The sequence below is a fragment of the Colossoma macropomum genome, unplaced genomic scaffold (assembly GCF_904425465.1).
Source record: "Colossoma macropomum unplaced genomic scaffold, Colossoma_macropomum, whole genome shotgun sequence".
NCBI lineage: Eukaryota > Metazoa > Chordata > Actinopteri > Characiformes > Serrasalmidae > Colossoma > Colossoma macropomum.
In genome coordinates, this window is record NW_023494784.1 from 29,385,736 (window position 1) to 29,399,204 (window position 13,469).

Consider the following 13,469-nt stretch of genomic DNA (forward strand, 5'->3'; position numbering starts at 1 on the left):
CAGAAGAGTAGAGTCTGCTACTGCAGCAAAAGGGGGCAAACTCCCTATTAGCACCCTTGATTTCATAAGAAACGTTGGATGAACAGATCTCTACAAACTTCTGAGTACTTTGCCTGCTCTTCAACCGGCGTTTGCAGCAGGCTTAAGTCAGATAAGTAGGCTGCAGGCTGTAGCTCGGGCTCACACACAGGCATCCAGCACGAGGAGCCACAGCGACGCTGATTGGCGGAGCGGCGGCAGGCGGAAGCGGCAGGGCAGCGGGGATTCCCCGAGGGAAGTTCCCAGCTCATTGTAAAACATGTCAAACGTCCATTTGTGCGAAACACTCCATTTCCTCCCCTCCTTTTCAATGTGAAAATAAAGTTGTAGACTAGACCGGCAGCAAGAGAGCTCGGCAATGTCAAAGCGATAGCTAAACGTAGATCTTTTGGCACTTTCCGAATGAAGGTAAGGCTCCATTCACGGGCAGTTAGCCACGCTTGCTAGCTAGAGTGGCTGCTAGTTGTGTGTAGTTAAGGCGTTGTTAACGTTAGTTAGCGAGCTACTGTCGGTATTTCGATACCGTCGGTTTTGTACTTGAGCTAAATAATATCGCCAGAATCAAGGTTTACTTTTCATTTTCACCGACTTTACGTTGTTTCGCTGTAATGTTTCGACGGACGGGTAAAGTTTGTCATTCCATTAGCGATGGCTGTGAGCGTCCTTTTACTTCCCATATTTCACAGTACAGGCTCTCTGAGATGTAGAGATAGACCTACAAAAGTGGTTTAAAAAGTGAGCTATTCATGCAAACAGTTTAAAAATCTTGGAAACATGAATATGACGCTTATTTTCAACCGTCCTGTTAATGTATTTCTCTTTTAAAGCTTACTTTATTTAACTTAAACTTTCAACAGCTTTATTCGGTGGTACATCATACATAGCGTCTTAGGTTAGGTGTTCTACTAGATGTCTTAAATATGAAAACGTTTAGATGCGTTAAATGAACAGGCTTAGTAGCTTTAAAAATATTTTCCTCTCTTTTTATTCTGTTTAACCAAGCTTTTATTTCTGCACACCAAAGCTTGATATTCTGGTATGATATTCTTGATATTCTGGAATGATATTCTTGATATTCTGGAATGATATTCTTGATATTCTAGATGTTTAGGCTTGACTTGGGTACAGACTAGTTTGGTAGAACTTGTTTTTTTCTCTTAAAACTAGTCTGTTGATATGCACTTTTCAAATCACTCAAAAACTAATTCTCCAGGATTTATAGACTTTAAAGAAGCTAAATAAAATATTCAGATTACAATTGGGCTCATGATCAATGATGGTATAGTCCAGAATCCACTAAACAGAGGAATGACACGTCTGTTGTAAACATCTGTTGTATAGGACAGCGTGGCCTATACAGACTGTGCCGTGGTTCTGCTCTCATGCCTGAGGTATTGTTATGTATTTACTTGCCTTTGACATGTTTGTTAGAGTATGTTTTCTGGCTGCAGGACTCATGACAGCTGACAGTGATGTTACTGAAGGCCACGGCATGGAACGAAACATTAGTGATCAGCTGAACAAAGCCTATGAAGCCTATCGCAATGTCTTGATTGAGAAAGAAAATGCCAAAAAGGAACTACAGCAGAAGGTTCAGTACAGACTACAGTCCATTAAGTTTCTTCTTTTTTAAAATATCTTTCTTTATTCTAAAATAAACACAGACCTCTGTGTGTGTGTGTTTAGACGGAGCAGTTTGAACGATGTACTCAGCAGCTGAAGAGGAAGATAGAAGACCAAGAGCAGCTGATTTCAGAGCTGAAAGCACAGTTGAGTTCAGCAGTAAAGTATGGTTCAGGTTAGTCAGAAACTGACCCAAGAAATTATTTTCTTTTATTATATATACACTAAACCTATATCACACAATGTATGTAACCAAAGAAATGGTCCCTGCCAATGTGTTGAGACCTTGGAAAAAATATTCTCAAGTAAAAATTTAATTTTGTAGTTTTAGTGCTATAATACTGGGCCAGTTTTCCAGACTTTTTTCTTATTTTTAGGTTTAAGCCTGACCTAATTTTAATCATAGTCTATTAAATGGATCTATTATGTATCAGTCACATATTACATTTTTATTCGATTGCCCTTCAGGGCAAAACCATAATCTAAATAATCAAAACAGCAAGCAGTGACATTTCATGCACTGCAGTTTTCATCGCTTCCTTTCAGACACACAACATTGCCACATTACCCTAAAATAGAACTCCAAAATGTCAGTATGTGTGTACATTCATATACAATACTGAGCAAAAGTTTGGAACCACTGTTGTTTACAATATAAAAAGACACGTACAAATTTATTATCTTATTCTGTTATTACTCTACAACTTCATAGGTTTTAACTGTGAACAAACCTAATTTCTGTTCCTCTGTGTTCAAAATGTCAGGGGCTCATGTGAGTGTCACACTATCATAAGTTACAGTAGGTCTCAGTCGGTCAGTTCAACTGCTGATTTTATGCTAAAAATGTTAAACCCCGGAGAAGCTAAGCAGAGCTAAGTGAGATGATGAACATGCCGTAAGACATTTTGCTGTTATACCAAGCCTTATTTGTGTTTGGTGGGCGTGAGAGAAGAAGCTGAGCTGTGGGGCCTTATTTTTTGCATTTGGGAATGAGATTTTTTTTGTAATGATTTAGCAGCATTGAACACTTACTGAGCAAAACAGTTGAACAGTAAATCCTTTCTGTGCATTACCTCAATGAAATGGATTATTCTGTATGTCATGTATAAGATTTACACTGACTTAGTTTGATTTAAGTTTATTTGATTTTGATTTAGGTTTATTCGATTTTGATTCAAATGTTTTGAATTTAGTTAGAGTTGTACAACAGAGTGATTCTCATAACAGCACCTAGGCCTACTTTTTTGTTTGGTCAAATTTGTTATTTTGTGTGGTGGGATGAGTGTTTGGTAAAGATGTGTTTGGCAAAAGTAATTTGTTTTGACGCATTAAATGATTTGGGGAGGTGAATTCTGTTGTGATCAACACATTCACACATTGAGAAAAGGTTGTCATAAGTATTAGTTCCATATTATTTTTTGGTCATGTAATTGTGATGTTTTTCAGTGCAAGGCAAGATCATATTGGCATTATTACATGTGGTTTGGATGCCATTCCCACATTTTAAATTCAATTTAAACAGTTGACACTAAATATTTTTACATAAATGTGTTCTTGTAGGCTTATGTAATTTATGGTTTGGCATTTATGTTTAAGACTATGTGTTGTGTTTTTTCCAGGGGAAGTGAAATGTTGCGAGGCTGCAGACCGAAAACAGGAAACTGAAAGGTTGTCACCTAGCAATCAGTGGCCTGGCAACCCCACCACTTCCCACAGGACTAACCATGTCCTGGTAGGTGCATCCCCGTGCTGGTCGCAGATCCTTATCATCTCAGTGTCTGAAAATACAAATGCTGCATTCATCTCTTTAGGCTGGAGGAAGGCATCTATTCGATTGTTGTTTATAACACGAGATACATTTTGAAAGGCGTTAAATGTCAACCTGGTAATTTCTAAGTTGAGAAATCTTTGCCTGTCTATGTTTTTGTTATGTTATGTGACTGAGAATTCTGTGCTCAACGGGAGCTCTCAGAACCCCTGCTTATCTGTTTTTGTTAAAGGTAGAAATCTGTTGGAAATCTGTTACAACAGAAGTGTCTTTTTCAGAGAGATGCTGTAATTTGTTACTGACCTGCAATGCATAGACCCCCACGCAGAACACATAGAGCGTTTTCTGTCGTCCTGTTGTTGTTCGAAGCCTTGAAAATCTAGCCTAATTTTCCTGAATGGATTGTACTTACTAAAACATATGCCCCCGCCCCCACCGTCTTTATTCTGATATTATTAGTAGAAAGCAGGCAGAAGATCTGATGGCAGCGCCTGAGCTGCTTTCCCACTTATCCACAGTTCAGTCGAGGGTTAAATTGTGAGAAATGTGTGAAAAAGATGTAGTTCTTTTTCTTCACAGTTTGATATCATTTCTCAGCGCTATCTGTCCATAGTGAGAATTTTTCTCTAATTGAATCCACCATGATAATTCTTTTCAATTGTTTAACACTTGTCAATATTATCAACAACAGGGGGCGCTACAGCATAATGGTTTTAGGAGCATGTCTATTATATTGAGCTGTAGCATGAGAGACTTCGCCTTTCTCACTTTAAAGAAAGTTCCTTAATGTAAATGAAATTTTAGTTTGTGACAGTGACAGACAGTTATAGGTTCACTGCAGTCTAGTACAGAATAGATATGATTATAAAGGATATAAAAGAGCAAATACAGTATAGTACAGGACTAAAGGTTTATAAATCAGTTCTCTGGAGTAATTATCAGAGTAATAATTTGTTTCACAATATTCATTATATGGTATTAATGTCTCTCAGAATTGGATTATGTTAATACTATTTTTTTCTCTTTATTTTGTGGATAATGTGTGATGAAGGAAGCCATGGAGTGTGCTCAGACGATTCCCCGTACAGTACCTGGAATCAGCGGCATGAAGACGTATGTGGTTCAGACTTCTCGTGTAAAAGATACCAGCGTTTAAATTCATGAAGGCTCCTCATTTAGATTATGTTAACTGGTTTCACTTCTTAGCAGACAAATTCCTTTAACTTACAGAGAAAGAACCAGAGCATGCCAGACGTCCTAAAGCATTGTCACGCTGACATCGTTTTAACAGTTACAGATAGTATTCAAAGTGATACTCACTCGCCTATCTTACAACTCACTCTTGACATAGAAACACGGCTCTGGTCCTGAGATGCGTCACGCGCATGGCCTCGCTGGTTGTATTCTTAACACTTCTGGGGCCCGTTTCCCAAAACAGTCAGAGCACAATGAATCATTATAAGATGGCCAGTAACACTGTGAACAGTCTGTCTGTATTTTAGGATGATCATTATGCTATGGTGGTTTTGGGATGCTGTTGAAGGTCTCCAATTCTGAAACATATTTTAAGATGCATTGTAAATGCCAGCTTCAAAGGAAAAATATGCTTCTTTTTGTTTTTTTCTGTCGGTAATTAAAGTGAAAGGTTAGCCCCCATTAACAGAGTTATTTTATTCACAAAATAGTTTTGCTTTTGCTGTTTTAGTAACACTTAATGACTGGGTCTTGACAAAATTCTAATTAGTTATTAGCTGTCTTAGAGGATACATACAAGTTAGTGCCCAGATATGTATTAGCTGCAGGTAAAATGTACAGTTGTGTGCAAAACTTTGGGCACCTCTGGACAAATTACATGTTTTGTTGATTTTGTACATGAAAATATGCACACATCTTCACATCCTCCTAATGCACAAATACTTTTTATGTGCTGAATTTACCATTTTACCAAAGCAAAATAAAACAAAATTTTCCTAGTGCAAAAATGTTTTTACCTAACAAATAAATAGAAATGGTGCACTATTTCTAACTACTAATATATAAGTATGTTCCATGTAGAGGGCATATTAACTTACTTTCACTCAGAAAATCAACATTAATTTGACCAGAGGTGTTCAAACTTTTGTATACAACTGTCTAGCTATAGAAATGCGCAGGTTTGCTGTTTTCTCAGAAAAAAAGGACCAAATTATCTTGCAGTACTGCTTGTTTTGTAATGAGAGTTCTGGCTGTGTTTGTGACCCACTTTGTGAACACATACAGTGGAAGTGCTTGCTCAACACTTGCCTCTTTTTTTGGTTCTTAGGGAGGATGTTCTAGACGCTCTTCAGGAAATCCAAGGGACTTTCCAGAGGATTCAAACTCTCGCAAGGCGACAGAAAGATCACCTGAAAAGAATACACAAAGGAAATGATACTGCAAACGGTAACATTATTTACAGTTTTTACATTTAATTTGATATTTTAGGATAAACGTCTCCATTAAATTATGGCTGTTGTGCCTTAGCCGAGTCCCGTTTTTTTGTAATGTTGTTTTTTGCTCTAATTAAATTATGAGAAATGAGGAATGGAGCTGTGGAGTTAACAATTACTTTGGAAATGTCATAACAGGATATTAGCTATTGTGTATTATCCTGTGCGCAATTAAAGACAGAACCACCTGGAGCAAAGGCAAGCAGTTCCAGTGTTACTGCTGCTGCATCCACTGCCCTTTGCACTGGATTAAAATAGACATAACAGATGAACATGTTTAATTAACATTGCAAAGTTATGCAATTAGATGCCTTTTGTTTGATGAAGAGAAACAATATGTCCATGTAATGTAATTTTAGCTATGGAATCTGGTGAAGGACTGGCAGAAAGGACAAGGTGCTTTCACACACAATCTAGGCAAGGCTTTTTCGTAGTTAACCCAGCCATGTACCACAGATAAAAATGGTGTTCCAGAGCACCAGATGTAGGTGAGAACGTTTTTACGTGTAAAAAAGAGTCAATTGTAAAGTAAAAGAAACATGCCTAGAGAATTGACCTCTTATATTTGACCAGCACTCACAATCATCATATAACTGCCTTTTTCCTGTAAAGATCAGTTCTGATTAAATGATGGCTTGTGGGTTGTCAGCAAGAAATGGGTTATTAGGCACAATAATTACAGACATTACAGGCATAATTCAATTATTGAGATGTAAACAGAGTCATTCAGAGTCGTTTGATTTGAGACGGGGCATTGTAGAGAAATTCAGATTTCTTTATATTGGTGGTGATAGGAACCAGGGGACATGATGTCTGCAACTCACATAGAATAGTTTCATTCACTGTCCAAAAAGACCAGTAAACCTAAACGTGACTTTTTATACATTAATAATGGTGAAAATACTGGTAAATCTGGTTTTGTTCATATGGATTCATGACTACATGTGTCTACTAAACTTTTGTATGTTGATAACAGTTAAATTATGATAAATCCAGAAAAAAAAGTTTTTTTTGCCTTGCGTATGCTTCTCTGCCCTGCATATATTTTAAGAACATTTTAAGCCAATAGCCTTTTGTAAAAATAGGTCTCAAGCATCATGCAACATATTAGTACCATTTCATGTAATACTTTTATATGAGGTAGCCTTTAAAAGTATTGAATACTTTAGATGTCTGATTCCCCTCACCGCTACTGTGAAAATTTCTGACGCATTAATGACTTTGTTTACATTGTAACAATTTAATTGTGCAGAAATTTGGAAATTTTAGGAAAAATGCTTTTTACTTTGGGTGTATAATAACACAGTCAGCCACTCAATATGATTCATTATCACATCGCTATTTTGTTTTTCTGGGCTGGCGAATTATTGGTGTTATGAATTATTGGTGTGTTCAGTTATTGTTCATTTAGTAACAGTATGTCAAGGTTATGTCTGAGTGGGTTTTGGCTTTGTCAGCCATAGCTGCAGTAGTTGTGGGGTTCTCAGATTCTCAGAGCTTTGTTAGGTGTTAGAAATGCCAGAGATGCTCTTGAATATTCAGCGTTGCATGGTGCATACATCACTACTGTGATTTTTTTCATAGTTTGCATACTGATCTTCTTACATCTATATGAAGGCACAAGGATACCAGCAGAAAACAGAAAACCTTAGTCCAAACAAAGACCATAATAGTTAGTTTTTTCATTCGGCTCAGTATTGGGAAAGCACCTGTGAAGTTATTGTCTAGCTTTTGTCAAAGGGTAGGCCTCAGTGTGGTAGTATAGTAAGTCCAGGTGAGAAATTAAAGCTTGGTATTGGTGTAGGATAGCCTTTTATTAATGCTTTTCATGTATCTGCCCTTGCCACTCTTGTTGTAATTTGAGTGCTGTTATTTTTCTCTCACACATGGCCCCAAATCAGGGTCCCTTTAAACAAAAGCATTCAGTATACCAATGTATAAATGAGAATTCTCATGCGTTCAAATTGGTTGTAGATGAAAGACAAGTTTTACCAGCCCAAACAACTGTTTTGTGTATTTCTTTGCTACTGCAGAGCAACAGTTCTCCATGCCCATCCAGTGCACTGACGACACATCCGAACAAGCTGAGGTGCCTTTCTCCTCCTCCTCAAGGTCAGAGGTCAATGATCACTTGACCTCTAGCTCCTTGGCGTCACGTGGCATCAACCCCGATGACGCTGATTTTATGGGCGATGTAAAATTCCCGCCTCCCACAGACAGTGAATATGAGTTCTTGCATAGTGCCCCAGACAAGAACATACCCCTGTCCCTGCACAGGAAGGACCTGGTGGAGCCTTTTTCAGCAGTGATGGAAGAGTCCCTCTCTTCATTTTTGTCTTCTCCATCACACCTCCCTCCTGCATCAGCATCGCATGAAGCTGTACGGGGTCCGCAACAGGTGAGAACCTCTTACATGCCTGTTTGATTAGTTGTATGCTTGATGGTGAGGAAGAATGGTTAAGCACATTTGACGTAGATTAGTAGGCCTGCCAGCATGTAGCATATGGCCTGATTAACAGAAAAAAGTATAACCTTTAGTTCAATAGACATTTACTTTATTTACACTAAAGCAGTAACCAGGGTATTTAAACTTTGTTACCCCCAGTTTAAGGGCCACAGAAAGTGGAAACAACCTTAGTAACTTGGGATAAAGTAAAAATACAAGTGACCTGAGAGATATCACCATGATCGGTTTGTAGTAGGGTCAGTAATATGACATGCGCTTATTATGTCCAAGTCCATTATTTTTAAATAAATTAATATATACATGACATATATCAGAATATACTACAATACTTGCTTTATGTGAATACATTGTCAGTGCATCAAAATAAAATTAATTTTAGGCATTTATGCCTTCCAAAGTCAAGTGGTGTGACCGTCCAACCGTATATGCAGATAAAACTATTTAAAAAAGTAATTTAGCCATATAAAAACCTAAATAAAATAATTTGGCATTGGGGTGCTTGATATGGCAAAAATATAATATCATGATACTTGAGGACATTTTTATGATACATGATTCTTATCACAATATTTAGTTGATAGAAAGAAGGTCCAGTAGAGCCACATTTAAACTGTCATGTGCCACAATCCACAGCAACAGACTTTTATTCTGACATGCTTTTAAGAAAGATGAGCATGGTACTGCACCATATAGAAGACCACAAGTGACCAAGTAGCCCTTTCACAACTGTTGAAAAAAGGTCAGTTGTGAGTCACGATTAGGCTGGTTCACTTTACCTAGTCAGGTGGGATGACCCCGGAAAGCCATGAATATGTGTTACTATGATGTTTGTGTATTTGAAAAAATAAATGTTTGTTCCAGGACAAAGGTTCATACAGGTGTCCAAGTAAAAAGACTAGTTTAAACACATTTTCAGTAGTGGTAAATAACTTTATCATGTAATATAGTGGCGTCACCTGACATCAGAAAATTGATAATCCTGTTTAAAAAGAATTTATACTAACATAAAAGCCGTGAAGGTAATATCAATGCATTGAATAGATACACACATGCACATCATATCCTTTTAATAATCTCTAATAATGTATATATATTTAAAATTAATCCTTCTAAAAATGTTTATCATTTTGAAAGCTTTATTTGTCATTGAACTAGTAAACAAATATGCCTGAAAAAAATACAGAATGCATCAACATGGAATTTCCAATGCAATAATTGATAATTAACTCCTTATTGTGGCAGAAACCGATACTAATAACCATAAACCAATTTCTAATATTCATTTCTTGCTTTTTTTTGCATTTTAAAACAAGTTCACACTATAATCCATAAATGAAGTGCAGTGAGGTTAGGACCTGATCATTGATCATTAATACATTTTACATAGCTGTGACACAGCTAAATCTGATGTGAAAATCATTGCTGTCCAAAAAAAAAAAAACATATATCTCCAAATTTATAACTTTACAGGAGAAGAGAAAACATTATTATCTTTCAATATATGTAAACTAAAAGTAAAAAAGATTTTATTCCAAGTCATTTTGTGCCATTTCTATTCATTCATTCATCATGATTTTTACACAATGTAAAGAGCAGCTGCTGTGTACAAATGTAAATAAAAAGTAAATAGAAAATAAATATAAAAATCAGAAAAATATGGAAACGTTTTATTTTGGACAGTGGCTAATTATTGTTACTCTATACATTATTACATTTAAATATTTTAAATTATTAAACAGACTTCAGAGCTGTTTACAATTAGAGTTATATAGCACTGGAAGGCTTGTGTTTGTATACTCTATATTACTTTAGAATAGCAGTGGTGTTTCTGTCTGGCTGGGGTTGAATGCCAATCCTCCTCTGTGCTGTCCTTTTGAAAAGAATAGAAATGTCCAACACTAGTGACTACAGTACATACTCCAACTAAAATAGGGCTTCAGTTGGTATTATCACCTGTAATTCCAGTATCGGGTCGATAAAAATAATGACATTTTCTCACTTATTGACAAATCATATTTCAGCTACCAGTATATCACATATCCCTAAACATATTTTTCTGAAACTTTTTGCTTTCTAAAAGGTTCCTTAAAATTCTCTGTGCCCTGAAGAACCAGTAATATAATATAATAGCTGTCATGCACTGACAGTGCCACATATCCATTATTGCTCCATATCCACATTTATTCATGGAACTCCAAACAAGAGCAGGCCTTCCTCTGTACTGGAATAAGTTGATGCTCATGTAGAGAAATAGTAAAGAAAAGCAAAAGCGGGTACAGAAGAGGCTTGTTAATTAGTTAATGAGTTGAAGCAGGTGTGTTAGATGAGGGACAACAAAACATGTGGAATAGAGAGTGCTTAGGATTGGGGTTGAAAACAACTGCTATAGGGCTAGATCCTTAATGTTTTGTTACAGAACCCTATAGAAGCACCCCCTATAGAAACAAGATCAGGAACCCTAAAAACCGGAGAGAGGTGTATTTTGCTCTTTTTTAGGCAGATGAGAGATCACTCAGACTACGACTGTAATAGATATGTGAAAGAATGTGTTCATATCTGAAAAAGTAATAGGTAAATAGATTTGCATGTATTGCCCAAGTCCAAAGAGCCAAGGATTCATACGCCCAAAAGACATGTTCCCAAAATATCCTACTTCAGTTTTAGGCTTGAATACAGTGCAGCCTTGGGCAGATATTGGGTCTGATTAGTCCAATAGCTGGCAGGGCTGTAGATTAGTTTTTACAGACAGAAAGTGAACCACTGGTCTGAATAGAGCTGGGCGATATGACAGTGTTTGACAATATTTATTGTTATCATGATCATTTACTTCACAATATGTCACAATATGCTTTTCTGAGCTCATCCTGGATACTGTCAGTACTCAAAAAACACGAACCGACTACATGTTGATTACAAAGAGAGCATAATTAGTCCTGTTTAAATGAATTTTACTGCAGCACAGTATGTGAAATGTTGATTACAAATGATTGTATTCATAGTTTTTGAAAATATTTTTAAACGAGGCACTACTTTGTCTGTTCCAACATATTAGATCTCAGAAAAAAAATAAATATTGTGATATATCATGTATCATTCTTGGAGTATTGTGATATTACATTTTTGCCATATCACACAGCTCTAGGTTTGAATGACTTACATCCTGCTTACTTTTTGGCTGTGAGACTTCCAGTATTGTCCTGTGTTGGAAAAACTGACTGAAGATTGAACCTTTTTTTCTGTGTTTTACTGGAAAATTCTTGAAATACATGTATGAGTGCTACATCTGCAGAGGGTTTCAAACTGTGCTGCTCTGTTTAAGATCTCAATTAAGATGTGCTAAGACCACAGAGAGCTGAGAATCACATACTGTCTTGTTCTGTGTTGTCATACACTCCTTACACACCTCTTCGTACTGTTCTTTTAGCTCTGGGTTAGTTGAAGATTAGCACACATTCCCCAGGCTCATCTGTTATGGAAATGTGCGTAAAAAATATGATTTTCAGAGAACTGCAACTTGAATGCCTTCCCTTAAATATGAATCCTGATCTAGGCTTCATTTAAGCAGAGTTTATTGCCTTTTCTCTTACACAAGTCCTGGTCCTGAAAAAAAGTCAAACTAAGTGTTGATACATGAAGTTGTAGGAGGAGAGCCAACATGTGATTGGTGTACTGCATGTTAGATTAAAGATTAAACTCAAGTCTACGATTTAACTTTCTCTAAACTAAGCACTGTAGAATTTGCATAGGGTGTATAATTATGTCCCTAGAAAAAAATTCTTTCTAAGGGTGGCGAGTGATTTAGAGTTGTGCTTTTTGCGTGTCACATAACATGTAGCACATAAATGCAATTACACTTTATACATCCTTGTAGTATGCATTCATGTAATTAGGAGATTTTTTGTGTTAGGGAACAGAAAGGAACCTAATAGACAGGGAACTAATGCACACATCTGCAGCCCAGAATAGCCCCCTTATTATACTGGAGCCTACAGTTGGATTTTATAGCAGTTTAGCAAATTGTGACACTCATCCATGGAGTCCATGGATTTTTACTCAACTGCTTTGTCATTTTTAAGATCATTAAATATCAGATGGTGAACTGGTATGTTATTATCTTAATTTTTGTATAATGTTACATATCTCATGTTGAAATGCAGTACCAACTCTACAACTGTGGTGCATGAAACACTAACCTGTCGCTAAAGTAGTGTCCTCTCTCTTTCTCTCTCTCTCTGAGCAGCCTCTATGGAGCCCTGATCTCTCCGCTATGGCGTCGGAGGCATCAAGCATGGAGTCTGCTCAGACGGCCAGCCCGAGGCAGTGTGCTTTTTGCAAGGCTACTGTTCCCCTAGACCTCATATACAGCCACCTCAATTCACACTTCCAGGGCGATTGACACAGCCAGGCACAGGGGCTGTCTACAAGCCGACGCCATGCCTTATTCATGCCTTTGTTGCCTGATCTCTCTACAAAACCAGTGCGCCACACGGCAGTCACTTTGGCTTTCATTGAGAGTGTAGAGGGAGGGGAGGTCTCCGCGCTCACTTATTTAATTTGTAAAACTTTAAACGGTACATTTTGTGGCCTTTACAAGTTAATTACCCTGTCTGGTTTGCAATGAGGGACTTTTGAATGAGTTTGAATTGTCCATATAATAAAGAAATGCTTCCAGTTTATTAGACTGTATTCGTTTGAAATGCATTTACTGTACTGTAGTCATGTTCCATGATTTCAAAGCAAACGTTTTTACTCTGTAGCTGGAAGACTGTAGCTATTTTTAAGGTTCTTCATGCTAAAGCAACTGAATAAACTCACTTCAGTCTAGTTTTCTTTAGACACTCTAATCAACAGATTCAGTAACATTGCAGATCAGGCAAAGGGATTACATTAAAAAGCATGTGGTCAGTGTAGTTTTCTTTTCAATGAAAAGTTAGCTAGCAATAACTCTTGACTTAATTTAATATCTTTATTTTAATTTGAACCAGCTGTATGGCAGATTCCAAGCAGAATGAGAAATAATTGTTGGATAATTATTTTGATGTTTCAACGCCATATGGTCTTTGAGAGCAGTTTTGCACAGGTATTGCAGGTTAATTAAAACTTT

At 37.0% G+C, this 13,469-nt stretch overlaps 1 protein-coding gene across 1 annotated transcript; it reads left to right on the top strand.

Moving 5' to 3' along the window:
- Positions 1 to 241: 241 nt before the first annotated feature.
- On the top strand, positions 242 to 13,041 carry tank (TRAF family member-associated NFKB activator). Its single transcript, XM_036567748.1, has 8 exons — positions 242 to 447; positions 1,491 to 1,630; positions 1,726 to 1,837; positions 3,282 to 3,394; positions 4,482 to 4,543; positions 5,733 to 5,851; positions 7,932 to 8,296; positions 12,606 to 13,041. Exons 2-8 carry the CDS (start codon positions 1,496 to 1,498, stop codon positions 12,759 to 12,761), a joined length of 1,062 nt encoding a protein of 353 aa, XP_036423641.1. The 5' UTR covers positions 242 to 447; positions 1,491 to 1,495; the 3' UTR covers positions 12,762 to 13,041.
- The last annotated feature ends 428 nt before the right edge of the window (positions 13,042 to 13,469 follow it).